The following is a 19484-nucleotide window of genomic DNA, read 5'->3' as shown; positions in this document are numbered from 1 at the left end:
GACGTCGTTGTCTTCGCCGAAAATTTCGACGAACACCTTAGGCGGCTCGCAACAGTACTCGAGGCCATCAAGTCATCAGGGCTCACTCTGAAGCCAGAAAAGTGCCGCTTCGCCTACGATGAGCTTCTGTTCCTAGGCCACGTCATCAGCAAGTCTGGAGTCCGCCCCGACCCGCAGAAGACAGCTGCCATCGCAAAGTTCCCGCAGCCCACCGACAAAAAGGCAGTGCGTAGATTTCTTGGCATGTGTGCCTACTACAGGCGATTTGTCAAGGACTTTTCACGCATCGCTGAGCCGCTGACACAGCTAACTAAATGTGACATCGAGTTCAAGTGGGAAACGCCGCAGGCCGACGCATTTGAAGAACTCAAACGACGCATGCAGTCGCCGCCCGTACTTGCGCACTTCGACGAGCTCGCCGATACCGAAATACACACTGACGCCAGTAGCCTAGGCCTCGGTGCCGTCCTAGTCCAGAGAAAAGATGGACATGAACACGTGATAGCTTACGCTAGCCGGTCGTTGTCAAAAGCGGAAGGCAATTATTCCACAACGGAAAAGGAATGCCTAGCCATCGTTTGGGCTACAGCGAAATTTCGCCCCTACCTATATGGCAGGCCATTCAGAGTGGTCAGCGACCATCACGCGTTGTGTTGGCTAGCTAACTTAAAGGACCCTTCAGGACGGCTGGCACGGTGGAGCCTCAGACTACAAGAATACGACATCACTGTAACATACAAGTCCGGTCGAAAACACTCAGATGCCGATTGCCTATCACGCGCCCCCATTGACCCGCCGCCGCAAGATAACGACGACGACGACGCCTTCCTTGGAATAATAAGCGCGGAAGACTTCGCTGATCAACAACGAGGGGACCCGGAGCTAAAAGCCCTTGTCGAGTATTTGGAAGGGCACACCGACGTTGTCCCTAGGGCATTTAAGCGTGGATTATCTTCGTTCACGCTTCAAAACAACCTACTCGTGAAGAAAAACTTTTCACCAGTCCGCGCCAACTACCTTCTTGTTGTTCCGTCGGCGCTGCGTCCAGAAGTACTGCACGCCTTACACGACGATCCCACTGCTGGGCACCTCGGATTCTCCCGGACGCTGTCGAGGATACATGAAAGGTATTACTGGCCGCGTCTTACCGCCGACGTCGCCCGTTACGTCAAGACATGCCGAGACTGCCAACGACGCAAGACACCACCGACAAGGCCAGCAGGGTTACTACAGCCGATTGAACCTCCTCGTCGACCATTCGAGCAGATTGGGATGGATTTGTTGGGGCCGTTTCCGACGTCAACATCCGGGAATAAGTGGATCGTCGTAGCGACGGACTATCTCACCCGATTTGCTGAAACAAAAGCTCTACCGAAAGGCAGCGCAGCCGAGGTGGCGAAATTTTTCGTCGAGAACATCCTGCTGCGACATGGCGCCCCAGAAGTCCTCATCACCGACAGAGGAACGGCTTTTACAGCAGAGCTCACCCAAGCCATTCTGCAATATAGCCAGACAAGCCACAGGAGGACAACTGCCTACCATCCGCAAACTAATGGTCTCACGGAGCGCCTGAATAAGACCCTCGCCGACATGCTAGCGATGTACGTCGACGTTGAGCACAAGACGTGGGACGCGGTCCTGCCGTATGTAACCTTCGCTTACAACACGGCGGTGCAAGAAACAACACAGATCACGCCGTTTAAGCTGGTTTACGGCAGGAACCCGACGACCACGCTCGACGCCATGCTGCCCCACGTCATTGACGAAGAGAATGTTGACGTCGCTAGCTATCTCCAGCGCGCCGAAGAAGCCCGACAGCTCGCCCGCCTCCGGATCAAGAGCCAGCAGAGGACCGACAGCCGACGCTACAACCTCCGACGACGCTTTATCGAGTACCAGCCCGGTGACCGTGTTTGGGTTTGGACCCCTATACGCCGACGAGGACTGAGCGAGAAGCTCTTGCGTCGCTATTTCGGACCGTACAAGATCATCCGACGTATTGGCGTACTGGACTATGAGGTCGTGCCAGACGGCATTTCGCTGTCACAGCGGCGTCGCTCACGACCTGAAATTGTCCACGTTGTGCGACTCAAGCCGTACCACCAGCGTTGACGAACTTTGGGACTTCGCGTAACTGACTTTTAGACTTGATTTCTTTTCGTTGTTTTGTTACTTATGTTTAATAAGTGTCCTTTTGTGTGTCGCTCTCTTATATTTGTAGCATCGGGACGATGCTTTTTAAGAGGGGGGTATTGACACGTGTACTTATATTTATCGGGCGACCACGTTTCGCCGCCTAACAAATCTTATCGCACAGCGCGGGACGCGCTTGCATGTATCCGAAGTTTCTGGAAAGTTATCGATGCTTCTATCCACAGTCTGTTGTCGACGAACCTTCTGTTATCTGATTTATTCGCCTGACTCGAATGGTGTAGAACTTTGTGGAAGGCACGCGGGTCCCAACGATTAGTCTGGAACATTCGACGATCCTGTATAAAAGCCGACGCGCTTGACCCGCTGATCAGATTTCCGACGATCGCCGACTGTGTTCGCCGCTTTCGTTGTGCTATAAGTGTAGCCTGTTTTGTGGGCACAAGTTCGCCCAATAAAAGTTAGTTTTCTCGTTCACAGTATTGCTACTGTGTTCTTCTACGTCACCACCACGTGACAATATATAGGATGCGCGCGGTCGTGCCATACGCAGCCGCGGCCGGAATACAAGCGTGGAGATGCGTGCTGCCCTGCACCCCCCCCCCCCCCCCCCCCCCCAGGCTCCTATAGCGCGCGCATATCTTCCCCGCTGCCCCCACAGCGCGCGCGCGAGCAGACGCCGCCGTGGCAAGCCACCGTCCTTCTATAGGCTCCACTTTGCATGCTTTCCGTCGTATCTACAGCATACGGCACGTGGTCGCAAGCTTATAGCACTTGAACTTTACACGGAACTGCAGATCGACGCCGACGGCGGAAATCGACGGCGGAAATTCGCCTGAAGTCTCCATACAGTTGTTATAGCAGCAAAAAGTGCAAGTGCGCGAGCGCATCTGAACGGAAGCGGCGAGCCGGGATCGGCTGCTGACGGCTGCGCAAAGAGTAACGCCGACGGGTCCGCTCGTGGCGCTGCCGTCGCTCTTCATTGCGTCCCCTTTTGCATAGAGTTTCTCACTACATTACCAAGAGGGAAATCTGGCGCTGATGCGCTGTGGTATGCATGGGAATGCCGGTATATTGTGGATTCGGATTGGCATCGTTCTCGTAGAGACAGGACACCTTGAAGACGCGCTTGGCAAGTACCGCTCCGTCTGTCACAATGATTCATTTTGTACTATAACAGCACGTGAAAAGCTGTTTTAGCTTTATTATTACGCGAAAACATGTTTTGTTTAACTATGAGAACTTGTTATTGTGTGTACGACTACATGTTACGTAAAAAGTATCAGCGGGCCGCTAATGTTGGAGGACAGAAGACAAGGTTCGTGCTCGCTTTGAAACAGTTGGTCGTCTGTTCTTGCTTTTCTTCGCTTGGTCATGCATCGTGGGTGAGTAAAGATGTAATATGCGGAATGGAAACATTTTATGAAGATTTTACTTTGAGAACGCGTTATTTGCGTAGCCATATCCACGTTTTAGACGAAGCCTCTTACAACACCAGCCAACACGAGCCTCGCAGACACATATACCGTCATTCCCATGACGGCACGGTGTCCCCTTAAGAAACTCCCATAGACGGTGGTGCCAGATTACCCTCTAGGTGTTATAGTGAGAAACTGTATGCCCTTTTGTGTGCTGTAAGCTTCCCATATATAGATACACAGACAAGAAAAAAAAATGGCAATGAGTGGGCTCACAACTACCACGTGAGAGGGCACAACGCCTGCCTGCTCTTTAGGAAGCAGGGGATAGGAGCATAGAAATTGAGGATAGAAATAAGGAAAGGGGGAAGGAGAGAACACGTTTTCAAATACATGGCTAACTAATACTAGGACTAACACTAAAAGGAGAACGTAAAAGAACTGCCGCACACACATGCGCGCAATAACCAACGCACACAGCACCCCTACCTGCCCCTCCCCCCCCCCCCCCCCCCCCCCCACACACACACAACGCCAACACAAGACGCGCGGGGCGCTCACGTCTCGTCGGATCAGGGTCCAGGTGTCGATGATGTAGTTCCTGTCGCGTTGCGACAGTCCCGTCACCGGGTCCGGGAATGTCTCTTGGGGGTCGCCAAAGATCCACCTGAGAAAGAACGGCGGCGTCGAGCTTGCATTGCCCTTAGATTCTACGGTATTGGACGTGGCCATCGACGCACTGCGCGGACTGACTGCTGCTTCTTGCCGTTGATTCCTTTTCAGCATGGCACATACCCACAAGAAAGGTCAGCCACACAAATAAGATATAAAATTGCTCTATATACCAGATTTTGTAAAAAAAAACACAAAAGCCATTCAAGAAATACATTTGATGAGGAAATAGAGTTCTATTGAAAACAATCAATATTAACTAAAAGAACACGTGACGGAAATCCCAGCGCAGAGACGTACTGGTGCTTTTCGCGGCTTGGATGATAATGATGATGATGCGTAACTGTAGCCCGTTCCCCACTATGAGGGGTGTGGAAGACGGAGGCTTGAAGTGATCAGCATTCTTTCAGCTGTTCAAATTTTTCAACAGTGTTTCGTCTTAGATTCATTTAACCTTTCTTTCTTAAGTCACGCAATTCTTGGCCCATCCCCCATGGTATACGTATGAGCCACTATCAGAGACAAAGAAACAAACAACTACTAGCCGTATAAAACGGAATGTTGCTGAAGCCATTTAACGCTTCGACAAGCGGACCTGTCTTCGCTAGGGCAGCAACTACTTTGCTGGCTCTCCCTAAACGTAACTGGGGAAGGGATGTCCAAGTCGCTCTGCTTCGCTCTACCGGATACGATAACTTGAATCTCGGCGGCCAGAGCAGGGGAAGGTTGCTGCCGCCTGGGTGGTTGTAAACAGAGACAGCGATGTGCGGCTCGCAGTGACGGGACGTGGCAGCCGCCCTCTGTGAATCGTGCAGCAGACGGCAGGTATGATAGTTGCCATTGTCCAAGACAGGTGGCGCCCCTCTGATTTTCCCGTTGTCGTCATTTTCTCGCTTACCAAACCTATGTTTCCATTACGAACGACGAATTCTTTATGAATGTGCTCACATACATTGATTGTTAAGACACACTCGCACATTCGTATCAAATTCGACGCAAGGACATCGCATACGTGCCACTCGTATGAAGACGAGGACACAATGCGTATCGCTCGCGAATCGTACTATGCACGCATCAGTGCGCAACTTAAGTACAAAACATGCATAAAACTTTTGTGCAAACCGTGCCCGCTCGTTCAAAACGCTCTTGTGCGTTTAGATCTAGCGGCCGTGACTTAACAACAGGCAACGCGTAGGCAGGATACGAAAGTAAAGACAAGTCTATTTCATTTCCAACAAGAGGAGCACTGCAGTTATCCTTCTCTCTCTCTTTTTTTTTTTGTAAGAAATTAAATGTCTGTTTGTTGTGAGTCATACTAGTTTAATGTGATTGGCAAGATAAGCTGTATGTGCTGAAGTAAAATCAGTGGGTCCCCTGGATTGTCGGTGTTGTCAATGTATAAGCTCGCTTGCCGTACGTGAGGTTTACCGTTGCTGCCGTGCTGCTCGAAATATATGGTTTGGTTGCCACATCACCGGCGTTGCGAGTATGTAAAGGGCCATTGGCCGCATCAACATGTGTCCCCGTTCTGTGACGACTTGTTGCCGACCGTTGGACGCATCGTGAAGCGCGGGCGAATGTGAGTAGAGCCAACTCTGGTGCCGCTACCGCTTAGTCTCTTGGGTGTTCAAAAGATAAGTCAAAAGTGGTATTGTGTGTAGCGCGTGTTGCCACTTTCGCCTGATAAACTTAAAGGCTTGGTGCTTTAGCTGGAATTCCCGTTCACATTGTAAGAACGAAGTCTTTTACTCAGTTAATGCTCTAGAAGCTTGACGAGACACTGCATCGACAGGTCGTGCAAGTAAGGGGGATTTCTAGCTTGAAGTGAACGTCGGTGCGTTGAATAATTGACAGTTCACAGCATGCACCATTCGCCTCCGCAGTAGGGTTCCGTTAATTCTTTGTCACATTTCCTCAGTGGTACGAAAGCCGTCAGTGCTCATATCGGCTACTCGATGCACAACATTGTGGAATGGTTGGCTACATTTTCACATGGTTGAGCGCCGGAACGCCAGAGGGTGGAGGAGGACAGGGCGCTCGCACTGTTGGTCTCTTCCAGCCTCTCCACATCGCTACCACGCCCCTGGGCCTTCCTGCGGTCTCGGCGTCGCCACTTCTGTTTCTTGGCCGGCACTTGCTTAGGTTTCTGCAGGGCACGGGCCTGGCGTCTAAGCTGTAAACGCGTCACCTGCCTGCCGCTGTCACATATGTGTGCTGCGATCGGGCGGTCGTATTTCTCTCGTCTTTCCTCTTTATGTCCCCTGAATTCTACTCCCGAGGCGCTGAAACGGGCTTCCTAAAGGGCTGCCGAAAAGAGCACCTCTCCTTCTGTACAATCACGATCTTCGTCTTGCCAGTGTCTTCATCACAACTGACACCACTCTCGTAAAAGAGAGAGAGAGAATATGTGTGATTGTGAACAGGAAGAGGCGCTGCCTATTTTCTGCATCCCTTTAGGGAGCACGACTCAGCGCCTCGGAGCAACGCGGTAGAAAGACGGGAGGGGGCAACAGTGGGAGAGAAGGGTTGCGATCAGGCTTGCGGGGCGCGTTCTTCGTAGCCGCACCCGGATGCGACTTTACAATTGCTAGTAAGTGCAGCGGGGAATGGCACTTGTGGAGGCGCCGGACGTTTGCGCGCATGCGCCGATAAGAGTGGGTGCGAGAGAAAAATGTGGGGGCTTTTGCTCTTTGAATGTATGACTCTGCCTAGGCACTGCGGAGGAGTTCCTTAGCGCGTGTTCGGTTCATTTGTCCGTAGGAGTGCCGGCGTTGCGGAGTGGGGTCGAGTTTTTTTTTATGCTCCGATGCTGGCAGCCGGTGCGGCGAAACAGGTGAAACACGAAGGCGACGTGCTCTCGTGTCAGAGTTTTGTGGCGTCCCGTGTCGAACCGATGCGATCTCGGAGGCCACGGGCGTCCCAAGGGTTGGGTGCTCTTGGCGGCGGTGGCGCTTTGCCGCGTTTTCACAAAGACGCTAAAGTAGCGTCTTTGTGAAAGATTGCTTGCCATTTTTTATAGAAAAAAAGACTTTAGCTGGACCAATGACGACATGAGCTTTAAATAGCGAGTCATGATAACGACAGAATTCTTTCCCTTCTTTCTCCTCTGTCGATGACGCTAGAGGGGAAAGAAGGCCTTGCCAAATGTCACAGAAAGACAGGGAAGTTAACAAAAGAACATCTCCCGTTGGCTAGCCTGTACTGGGTAAGGGGAAAACGGGTAAGAATAATTACAAGGAAACAAGGTTTAAAGTTGAAGAAAAAAAAAGAACACCGCCTTTGCCCCGGGTGAGGCTCGAACTCACGACCTTCAGATTATGAGACTGACGCGCAGCCTACTGCGCTACCGAGGCGGATGCTTGGGTTAGGGAGACAGGACATATGTTAAGGTAGGGACTTATCGAATAAGATAACGGAATGGCTCTCTTGTGCAGCAACGTAAAACCGTGCTGGCGCTCTTATGGAACTATACGCGTTCTCCGGCCGCGTTACCCGCATGCATCCCGCCACGTTTCTTCGGCGCATAATACCGCAAGTCATGCACTCCATACTTACCTTCATGTTTTTTTTTGTATGTTGAATTTTTTTTCTGTTTATGACGTGGTGTATGTTTTGTGAGTGCGTGTTTACGAGGAATGAAACTGCAACAAAATTTTGCTTTGGCTAAATTTGTTATAAATGAGTAGTATAAACTAGAGAGGCAACCTTGGTAAAACGGCAGGGCGGGTAACTGTCTACGTTTCTGATTAGCCGCCTTTAAATAGCACGTTGCTTCAGAGATTTTGCAGTGTGTACGAGGCAGATGCGAGAACCGCCCCATCTCGGAGGTCATGCCGATGACCCGCGCATTGTGGGTCATGTGTCAGGTCCTGCGAACGTACTGTGGCACTGTTTTTTGTTTAGGCATGAAGACGTATAATTTTCCAATCGTTTCTTGGGGCACCCAGTCGTGTTCAAAGTGTACTAGTTTGCGCGAAGGCTGCTTTACGTTTACGCTATCAGAAGCTATGTATATGTATATAGAGTTTTTACGCGGTCCAATATTTCATTGCAGTTGGCCTTTGCCTTGGCATATAGCCGGTCTTAATGTAGCGTATACCTTACTGTTGGCGTACAGTTATTAAAAAATCACGCGCACACACCATGCCTCTTTGTGAAAACAGGCATTGTCCTCGTGGTTCTGCACATGGCTACTTTATTTGCGTGGTTCATCCACAAGAAGATCGACCTGACATACGCGCATTCCGCACTGGAGAAGCTGCAGCGTCTTGGTTTCGGTGTCCGTTGGCAACTGGGCGAAACGAGGCCTGTAGATAAGCAGCGGTGCCATGCGCTTTACGGAACGGTGCGGGCCAAAAGAAAACGCAATATCGTAGCAAATTCTGAGTGGTAACAAAGCGTGGGCGCGTGAAAAAAATCTTGACCTTGGTAAGCTGCAAACACAGGTTGCCGTTTGTGTGTTCGTTTAACCATTCCGTGTGCCAGCGGCGGTCGTGGGCTTCCGCTTTACTCTGCATAGGCTGCGCGAATAGTGATCATTCCACTGGATTTGGACGTAGAGCATGCTCTTAAAGTTACGGAATGGCAGTGCGCCTGTCACGATCTTCCCGAGTTCGTGAACGAGGGAGGGCTCGAGGCACCCCGCGTTAGACAGATGCTCCGCAGCGTGGTGGCGACGAACGATGACTGACCGCCGAGCAGCTGTGCTCGTTGGTGTTTATTGGGTGCGGTGCCCAATGTTGCCTACCAAGCATGGCAGGCCACCGAGCCTGGCGGGCCAACGAAGATTATGCCCGAGGGGGCGTCATATGCTTGTTACAGCACCTTTTCTTTTATGACCATGCATGTGTAGACATGCGCTGGAGTTGGAGAACTGCGCTAGTGAAATTAAGGCGCCGCTGTGCTTAGCGAGTGGGCGTCGTCTTGCAGCCAATATATTTCGTATATACATGAAAAAAAAAGAAACATTTTTTTTAGTTCTGTTTCGGAGCTACGTAAGAAGGTTACTCTGAGGCACACGTAATCCCAGGATGATGTTTACGTCCTCGCATGCTTGGCGAAGGCAAGTCGAGAGGGTCCCCCCGGACTGCGAGCGACTGGCACAGCTGGAAAGTCGAGGGGGTCGTGCGCGAGTCAATCGTGTGGTCACAGCGCACCCCACATTCCGTGCCGCCAAAACGCTCGTTATCGCGGTCGAAACCACGCGATGTGATCACGCAGTGCGTACACACCACTCGAGAAGCCAATACCTCTCCATTGTGGCAGTTATGCTACATCCCGCGACCATGTGACGTCTCGCCTACAAACCACGAGAACCCTTCGTATCGCCCCACCGAAACACGTCGTCCCTGTCTGGCTGGCTCGCGGCCAGCGCGAGGGTCCTCGTCCGAACAAACAACGCCGTGTTTTGCGTGGACCCGTTTACTGCCTCCGCCGCTCTTTGTTCTTCGGGAACGTGTAGCCAGTGCCGTGACAGAGGGAGGTTTTTTTTGGCTCTGCTCAGTGGGAACCAGTCGACAGTCCTGCAGGCAATGTAGTGCAAGCACATGCATACTCATAAGTGCGAAAAGAACCTCGTTTAACTTTTAGCATGCTGTAGTGGCTGCGCAATGAGGAATTTATTTGCAGTTGTCATTTAATGCCATCTGCGATTGGTCGTGTCAGAGCGTTCTGAGAACGCTGGCGAGGTCGTGTGACGCTGTAGTTAAGACTTATTACTACAGGCTGGGCCATAGCTCCGGTGCAGATGATAAGTCTGAGTGTAAATGTTGGGAGTGGGATTACCTGCTTCAAAACTGCAGAGCGCGGATGTCTTTGTGCATGCTGCCTATAAGCCAGTCAGCTTCCAGCGAGAGTAATAAGCCGCGAGCGTTATCGTTTGGAACCAGAAAACTACGCATGTAAGCTGCGGCAGAGTCGCATACTGATTGCGTGGGCACGCGAGCTTCCGCTAAAGGGTCCTTCGGCAGGAGCGTTTATAAACATAAGAGTATACAAAATAACACAGTGGCGCACGACATCGTACGGTAGGCGCGGCAAATAACACACATCAAATTTTCGCTAAGGAATACACGTCGCAACAAATATCTGGCGGTGAAAAATAAAAAAAAATATACGTCGCATCATAAGGTAACAAACGTCCTCACGTGCTCACGGGGCACGTTCTCCTCAGCAGGAGGAGAACGCGCCCTCCTTCCGGAGCCTTGCGCCTGATGGAATTGGAACAAATGGTTGAGGACCTTAACCAACAAAGTGTAAGAGTAGGGTTGATAATATGCAGAATACAAAGATAATGTCAAATAGACTGATTCCGAAATCAGAATCGGAAATAACGGAGTAAGTAGCGATCGCGCTGGCCCTCGCAGAACAGGAATGCCAAGTCGTACTAAGCGACTCGCAAATGGCAGTAAAGAATTACGCCAAAGGCCGAATTTCCAAGGAAGCCCTGTCCATTCTGGCCAAAGCGCGCAGATCCAAAACCGCGAGCTCGAGGATCGTATGGTTCCCCGCGCACGTCACCACGGAAGGCGATGCGCTTCTGAACCTAAACGAGACTGCGCACCGGACGGCGCGAGACATCACCCGCCGCGTCGAACAGGGCACGATAGCGAACACTCCTCGCGCAGAACGGGACCGGCTCACCAGATACAATGACATAACCAGTGCATATCCAAACGCCAGAAGGATATACCCATCACCGAGTCCCAAACTGAACAGGAGGCAGGCCGTCGCCTGGAGACAGCTCCAGACGAACACCTTCCCTAATCCATTCCATCTGAAACGTATCTTCCCAGATAAGCATAAGGACGACACTTGCAAATTGTGCCAGGAAAGACCAGCAATAAGACTCAAACACATGCTCTGGGAGTGCAATGTATTTATACAAGGATGGCAGTTGCTCCAGAGACCCTGTCGTCGAAGTGGGCCGCAGCTCTGCGCAGCTCAGACCTCGGAATCCAGACGTGGGCAGTCCAGCAAGCCTATGAGGCGGCGTTGAGGCAGGGCCTTGCCGTTCCCCCGTGGGAGACCTGAGCCCGGGTCGCGTTCAACCTTGCCGGAGGTACACTAAAATTGTATCCATCCATCCATCCATAGCCTGGCAAGAAAACAAGAATTCATGATCGCCAGTCAGCCTCTAGAGCCTGTGCAGGAGTAGGTTTGTCTAGGTCAATTACTCACAGGGGATTCTGATAATGAGAAGGAAATTTACAGAAGAATAAAAATGGGTTTGAGAGAATACGGCAGACATAACCAAATCCCAACTGGGAGCTTATGACTGCCACTGAAAAAAAATGTGTACATTCATTGCATTCTACTGGCGTTAACATATTGTTACGGTTAATGTTAAACCGGCTTTATTTAAGGGACGAGATTGATGGTGAAGTCAAGATGGCGTCCCGAGGCTGCACACGCTAACGTCTTCTTCCTCTTCTGCTCGCCCGGCTCATGCCGTAGCAATATGATCGAGGCAGGAACATAACATAAAGAGCGGGAAAATGAGCCCTATGTTCAATCAATGGAGTGTGCCTGTGCAAACATACGGCGCAGAAATTTGGAGGTTAACAAAAAATATCGGTGTGGTGTGCATCGGTGTGGATCAGAGACCAAAAGGCGACATCTTGCTATCTGAATTTTTATTTATTTATTTATTCGGTATACCTACATCGCATGTACGGCATTATCGTAGGGGGGTTAAAATACAGGTGGTCACAATGGAAACATATTCAGCAACATCAAAAGAATACATCAGTAAATACAACATTGTTTAAGCACTGAAATTCGCAAAAGCGGAAGCCAAACTAACGAAGTACAAAACAAAGTAAGTAACAAAGTAACTAACAAAAAAGTAGCATATGTGCAGAGATGAATAACAGAACAATCAAAGAATATGGCTCTCAATAGCATTTTCAAAACTAGAAGCTGCCATCACTTCATTAGGGATCTCATTCCAATCGTTAATCGCGTTAGGAAAAAATGAATACTTAGACACATTGGTACGGCACTGATAAGCTCTAATTTTGTTAGCGTGGTCTCTCCTAGACGAAACGTAATGCGGTCCTTGATGAACAGTGTTCTGTTGATACCAGTTTTACTTTTATATACATTATAAAGGAATTTCAATCTTAGGGTTTTCCTACGTGATGAAAGAGTTTTCCAACCCAACCCTTCCCGTATGCCGGATCCTCTGATAGTAAAATTATAATTTCCTGTTACGAAGCGTGCTGCTTGCTTCTGGACGTGTTCTATTTTTTCTGTGAGGTTTTCAGTGTATGGATCCCAGATAACGCATGCATATTCTAGAATAGGCCTGACGTTTGTTAAATACAAGGTTGCCTTCAGTGATGAAGGAGAATGCTTAAAATTTCGTCGGAAGAAGTGAAGAAGACGGTAAGCTTTCGCGCTCGCTAATTGAGTTAACATGATTAGTCCAGTCAAGCGTTTCAGAAAACGTAACTCCGAGGTACTTAACATCCTTAGCGGTACTGAGTGCAATATTATTTACGCAATAGGAACTGGGGGCTTTTTTCTTTTTCTTTGTAAACTGCACATGGTAGCATTTACACGTATTCAGAGTCATCTGTCACCGCTTGCACCAGATAGCTACTTTTTCAAGGTCGTCCTGTAAGACAGACATATCGGCATAACATTTCACTGTACGATACATGACGCAGTCGTAGGCATACAGTCTAGTTTTTGATTTAAGGCCTACTATCATTAATATAAACAAGGAATTAAAGTGGCCCAAGCACAGAGCCTTGAGGCACTCCCGATAGCACGTGCATTGGAGCCGATGTCACCCCACTAATAACTTGCTGTTTGCGCAGGTGTAAATAATCCTTTATCCAGCCGAGAACATGTTCAGCAATGCCTAGGAATGATAATTTTAAGCAAAGTAGATTGTGCGGGACGACATCAAGTGCTTTCCGCAGATCAAGAAAGAGTGCATCTATCTGTTCACCATGGTCCAGGCCGAGTGCAATGTCGTGAGTGAATTCGGCTAGTTGTGTTACGCACGACAAACCAGAGCGGAACCCATGCTGAGCCGAGGTGAAAAAGTTATTTGCTTGAAAATGTTTCATCAGATTAGAGTACAGGACATGTTCGAGAGTCTTACAGCAAACGGAAGTTAAATATATCAGCCTGTAATTGCCTATGTGTGTACGATCTCCCTCTTTAAATATCGGAGTCACGTTGGCTGTCTTCCAGTCTTCGGGCAGCTTTTGATTATCTAGTGACTTGTTGAATAATTTTACTAAGAAAGGCGCTATCTGTCTCGAACAGTGTTTAAAAACGTGATTAGAAATTCCATCGGGTCCATGAGCTGAATGCAGGTTCACATTAAACAACAAAGCATCCACTCCAAGCATCCAATTAACAAGCATGGTGCCAGCTCGCACAAGCAAACATGAACACATCACACTCGATGAGCGCGGACAGTAGCTGTCAAAATGCTAGTGTGAGCAAGCGCGGCAGCAGCAGCGAGCGAAGTGACCACGTGATCTGTCGCTTCAACGCAAGAGCGGCGAGAACACAGCATGCACAGAGGCATGAGCCGCCTATAGATACGGCGTCGTAGATATGACGTGCGCGACCACGCGCGGCCGTATCTACGCATTTGTTGGCGGACTCGAAACGCCCCCCCCCACCCCCCCTCTCTCTCTCTCTCCATGCTTTCCTCCATACATGGCGCTCGAGATTGAGCCGCGATGGACACTTCCCCTTGCGCCCGGCGGACTCAGTAAACGTCACAGATGTCTTTCAAGACACAGCCCGAGAATGTGAGAGTGAGCGGGAGCGTAAGCGAGAACGGGAAAATCACGAGAAAGAGATGGCAGCGCTACAGGTTGAACTTCAGAAATCGCGTCCAGCGCCCGGAAGTGAAGGAGACAACCGTAGCAGATCAAGCGAAGTCGAGCCATGTCGGATGGACCAGTGGATGAAACCGTACAAGGTTCGAGAGGACATTGCCTTATTCTTGGTTCACTTCGAGAGAACTTGTGAAAGGTGTAATTTAGCTCAGGGGCACCTGGTCACAGCGGTTGGTGACTTTGTTGCCTTGTGACGCAGCGAACGTAGTCGCAAGATTAACGGCGAATGACGCGGAAGACTACGGGAAAGTAAAGGCAGCGCTGTTGAGGAGGTACCAAATTTCCCCGGAAGCATTTAGGCAGCGATTCAGAGAAGCGAGCAAAAAGAGCGACGAGGGCTCCTCCGAGTTTGCGTACGGTTTGAAAACAAACCTTGTTGAGTGGCTTAAAGGTGCCGATGTCTACGAAATTAGAGACAAAATTATAGAGTGTATTTGTCTCGAACAATTCTACCGCAGCATTCCACAGTCAGTGAGGTTTTGGGTACAGGATAGAGATGCCGTAGGCACGGTAGATAAGGCGGCCCAGCTAGCTGATGGGTACGTGATGGGACGAAAACTCACTACCGACGACGAGCGTTCAAATGGAAGGGATAATCCGAGTAGGTATATCCACCACAAAAAACAGACGCAGGTAAAGGCTACCGAGAGGGACGAGTCGATGAAAAAAACTCAGGAGGGGAACAACAATGAAGGAGCTAGCAGCCCTCCGTAGGAGGGGACAAAGAAGGTTGATACGCGAGAGTTCGAGAAGAGGCGACCGGTCCGATGTTATCAGTGACAGGGCCTAGGTCACTATGTCTCGGATTGCACAAAAAAAAAAAAAAAGCCGGTAGTGCTTTCCTACGTGGGCGGAAGCGACGAAAGCTTGGAGCTTCTCCGTCCATACCTCCAAGCAACGGATTAGCGGAAAAAAACCTGTAAGGTATTAAGGAACAGTGGAGCAACCATGGACCTAGTTCACCCTTCTTTTGTAAACGCCGAGGACTATACAGGGAAGGTAACTTGGATGAAGTCAGTGCTAGAGGAACACAGCGTGTGTCTGCCAATAGCACGAGTGACAATTTCCGGTCCTTTCGGAGAACTAGAGACGGAGGCAGGCGTTTCGAAGGCGCTACCAATGGGCTACCCGTATCTTTTTTCAAACCATTCGGAGCGTTTGTCACGGGAGCGCGGTTAGGAGTTCGGAGAAGGAAGGGTGCAGGCATTAACCCGCTCGCGAGCACGCCAAATCGCCGCTCAGCTGACCGAGGAACCCAGCGCAGCGGTGTCGGAATGCGAGGAAGCGCATTCCCTAGTAGAACCTAGCACAACGAGGAAAAAGAAAGCAGTGTGACAGCAGAGGTGCCAATTAAAATGATCCCCGTAGAAAACTCGCGTAGCGATGAAAGGTCTTTAGTGGAAGTAACAGAAAGGGAGAGCAGCTCTGTACTTTCACCTGCCTCTGAGGGCTCTGACAGGCTTCTCCAGGTGGACAGGAAGTCGCTCAACGCGGAGTAACAGAGGGACCAGACTCTGACACGTTTACACTACAACGCGAAAGAGGGCATAGCTAGGCGCAACGTTACCATCCACGAAAAGGGAGGACTGCTGTATAGACACTACCGAGATCGTAGGGGCCGTATCCTCGATCAATTAATCGTTGCGGAGAGGTTTCGGGCGGATGTCCTGACTTTGTGTCACGGGAATGGCTGGTCAGGCCATCTAGGAATCAACAAAACGAAGGAGCGGCTCTTGTTAGAATATTACTGGCCAGGATACTTTAAAGATGATGAAAATTATGTATCGTCCTGTGACGCATGTCAGCGAGTTGGCAAGCCGGGAGATAAACGCAAGGCACCTTTAAAGTTGGTTCCCTTAATCACGGAGCCATTCCGTCGACTGGTGATCGACACAGTCGGGCCTTTGCCGCCGAGCCGATCAGGGTGCAAGCACCTCTTGACCATGCTCTGTCCCGCGACACTTTCCTGAAGCGATTCCCTTGAAGGAACTGAGCTCCACCGAGATAGTCGATGCTCTTTTGTCCGCGTTTGCGCCAATTGGTTTGTCTGCAGAGATTCAGGCTGACCAGGGAACGGTATGTACAAGTGCTTTAACCCAGACGTTCCTAGAAAGGTGTGGTGTGCGGCTGATACACAGCTCCGTGTACCATCCACAATCAAACAGCGCCGAGAAGACGCACTCGTTTCATAAGAGAGTGTTACGTGCAGTGTGTCGTGAACAGACTGGGAGAACTGTGTGCCCGCAACCCTGTTCGCGTTGAGAATGGTCCCACATAAGCAACGGGTTTGCTCCTTCCGAGCTGTTGTACGGTCGGATGATCCGTTTCCCCCTCAGAATGTTAAGAGAAATATGGGAAAGGAACAGGTGAAAGCCAGATAGTGGTGAGTTACGTTTTAAAATTGCTGGATCGTGCCTCGAGAAAACTGGTTGAAAAAAACCTAGAAGAGGCCCAGGATACCGCGAAGGCGTACTATGACAGAAATGCGCGTAGGCGAACACTTAAGGTAGGCGACAGGGTCATGATCCTAAAGCATTCACGAAAAAACAAATTTGAGGTACAGTGGGACGAACCCGTAAAGGTTACGCAGAAGATATCGGAGACTAACTACACCCTAGAAGTTCCCGGAAAAAGGAATAAAGGAATCATTTACCACTGCAATTTAATGAGACCTTATTGTGGAAGGGAAGAGGTTGTGAACAAGGTTGTAAACGCGTCTGAAGAAGTAGCGGCCGAACTTCCAGTTTTAGCGACAGTGACAGATGCGCAATGCTCCATAGAGGACAACCTGAATCTATCTGTAAACCGACTGCCTCTCGAAGCCGATCAAGTAAGCGACCTCCGGAAACTCTTTGAGGAATTTCGCCAATGCTTCAGCAGCCGGCCGGGGAGAACGACGCTCATTACTCATGATATTGAGTTGACATCAGCCGAGCCCGTCCAATCCAAACCGTACCGGGTCTCACCTCGTTAGCGAGAAATAATGGAAGTAGAGATCAAACGAATGCTTGAGTTGGGAATCATTGAACCAGCAGACAATGCTTACACTTCCCCGATGATTCTCATAGAGGCGAGCGGGAAAGAGCCACGTCCATGAGTGGGCTATAGGAAATTGAATGCGATTAAAAGGGACCAGCTTTACCCTGTACCTAACATAAAAGAACGAGTTGAACGGGTGGGCGGAGCCCAGTCCATTTCAACAATTGACTTAGTTAGGGGGTACTGGCAGGCGCCCATGTCAGAAAGCTCAAGTCGATACGCAGCATCCACTTCCCCACTTGGCACATTTCGACTACTAATGTTAAGTTTCAGGCTTAAGAACGCACCGTTTAGCTTTTCCAAGCTGATGGATATTGTTTTGGAAGACCTAGGGGATTACCCGATCCCCAAATTAGATCATGTGGCCATGTTTTCTAACTGCTGGAACGATCACATGGAGCTCTTAAAGAAGGTACTGACACGTCTATGAGACACGGGCCTCAGGGTAAAGGCCGAAAAGGGCAACTTCGGGTGTTCGTAAGTTACCTACCTAGGGCGTGTCGTAGGACAAGGAACGCGGCGGCCCTCAGAGCTAGAGATAGGACCTATCTATAACTTTCCTGAACCGCGAACTAAGACGGATGTCAGAGCCTTTCTGGGGCTCTAGGGATGTTAGAAGCAGTACATTCCAAATTTCTCACAGGTAACAAGCCCCCTGACAGACACCCTCCGAAAGGGAGAGCCCGAAAAGTTCGGTGGAATGAGGCCAAAGAAAGCGCATTTCAGCACCTGAAAGAGGTTCTGATCTCAGGACCAATGCTTCGATCGGACCCCCGATTATTCTAAGGAATTTATCGGGGAGTGCGACGCTAGTGACAGATGGTTGGGAGTCGTCCTCAGCCAGGTGGGCGAAGACGCGGAGGAGCATCCGGTACTGTATGCTAGCACGAAAATTAACGTGCAGAAACGAGGCATACAGCGCTCCCGAAAGTTAGTTTGGGCGGTCCAGAAATTATCTTATCTGCACAGAGCGAAATTCACTTTCGAGACCGACCACTGTCCTCTGACCTGGCTTAGACACATGTCCACTAAGAACGGACGCTTGCTCAGATGGATTCTAGTTATCCAGGAATATAACTTCACCGTCCGTTACAAAAGGGGCAAGTTAAATGGGAACGCGGATGGCTTGGACCGGTTGTTTCGGTCAGCCGACTTATTACCTTCCTTCCTTTGACTTACGAGGCAGGAAGTGTTATTATGGGCTGGAAGTCACACCTGTAGTTGAAAACTTTGCTTGTGTATAGTAATAAAAGTTGTTTTCATTAATAGTTTAACATTCTCCCGTTTCTTTTGCAACGACAATATCGCTCTGGCCTTGTCGGCATTCGGGGATATATGGAAAGCTGTTTAGAAAGGTTGTTGTAACTGCTTTATCAAAATTGGGAAAAGGAAAAAAAAACCACGGCTGATTTTAACATAGTAATAACCTGGCGAGTCAGGGGTGAAGAGCCCTGCGCTTGCACGTGGTGCAGCGCTATGTTGTTTCGTTTGTTTTACGCACGTTCTCGAGTAGCAGGAATCCAGAAAATCATCACACGAGGCTCGTCACCAGTACACTACACTTTCCATCAGCGTTCCTCATGGCCAGCGAATTGAGTTCACCGGCCATACCGAACTTCCGGGGCGAGGAGGAGCTGTTGGATACGGACCCTTTTCCTGGCATCACTCAGTTCCCCGAGCATATCCAATCGCCGTCGCATTCTAATTATGGTGCGCAGGGGCGCGTCTACCACGTTACCGGACCCGTCAGACAGGTTGGCGACCCCCCCCCCCCTCATGCGCCGCGCGTCGAGCTATTGTCTGGCTCCCTGCTTGACTCTTCCGGATAGTGCAACGGGAGGCTGGCACGGTTCCAGGTAATCGATACTGGTACCGAGCAAAGCTGCTTTGCGGCTATGGAAGGTCGTTCGAGAACAACCCGTCTCCTCCAGCTGAGCGCTTCCGGGCGAGGAGGCGACGCCGGAGGCAAGTCAACCCTCTGACAATGGAGCCCTTGGAGCTTCCCCGTTGGCCGAATGTGACGGCACTTGCACGGGCGCCTACCATTGGAGGAAAATGATGACACCTGAGCTGGCTCGACGATTGGCCGAAAATGACGTGACCCCGAGAGACCGAAGGGGTTAAAAGCGAGAGACAGGGAGAAGAGTTTTTTTCGATCTTTCCACGGGCCGCAGCGTCCGATTTGCTGCCGGCCGTCGATGACTTTATGACTGTTCATTACTTTGTGTTATTACTGCAAATAATGTAAATAAACCTTCAGTTCTCAACATCCTCCTCAATGTCGGCCAACTCCCGCACTCAACGGCAAGATCGCAAGAAGTGTGTGCTGCATTTG

The 19484-nt window shown here is 50.1% G+C and overlaps 2 protein-coding genes, 1 non-coding gene and 1 pseudogene across 3 annotated transcripts in view; 2 read left to right on the top strand and 2 right to left on the bottom strand.

Moving 5' to 3' along the window:
• Positions 1-4331, bottom strand: part of LOC126546326 (globin-like) — a 29923-nt gene extending 25592 nt beyond the window's left edge. Inside the window, exon 1 of the mRNA XM_050194511.3 lies at positions 4131-4331. Coding sequence (XP_050050468.2) covers positions 4131-4301 — 171 coding nt within the window. The 5' untranslated portion in view covers positions 4302-4331. The remainder of the gene's footprint in view (positions 1-4130) is intronic.
• The window catches only part of LOC126546325 (dicarboxylate carrier UCP2-like), a 168020-nt gene that overhangs the window by 14889 nt on the left and 133647 nt on the right, over positions 1-19484 (top strand). The window lies entirely within an intron of this gene.
• TRNAM-CAU (transfer RNA methionine (anticodon CAU)) lies at positions 7522-7594 on the bottom strand. The gene has a single exon. It is a non-coding gene; the product is annotated as a tRNA-Met (tRNA).
• LOC126543395 (uncharacterized) lies at positions 14169-16080 on the top strand (annotated as a pseudogene).

The sequence above is a fragment of the Dermacentor andersoni genome, chromosome 10 (genome assembly GCF_023375885.2).
Source record: "Dermacentor andersoni chromosome 10, qqDerAnde1_hic_scaffold, whole genome shotgun sequence".
NCBI classification, from domain to species: Eukaryota; Metazoa; Arthropoda; class Arachnida; order Ixodida; family Ixodidae; genus Dermacentor; species Dermacentor andersoni.
This window is presented reverse-complemented; position numbering and strand designations above follow the sequence as displayed.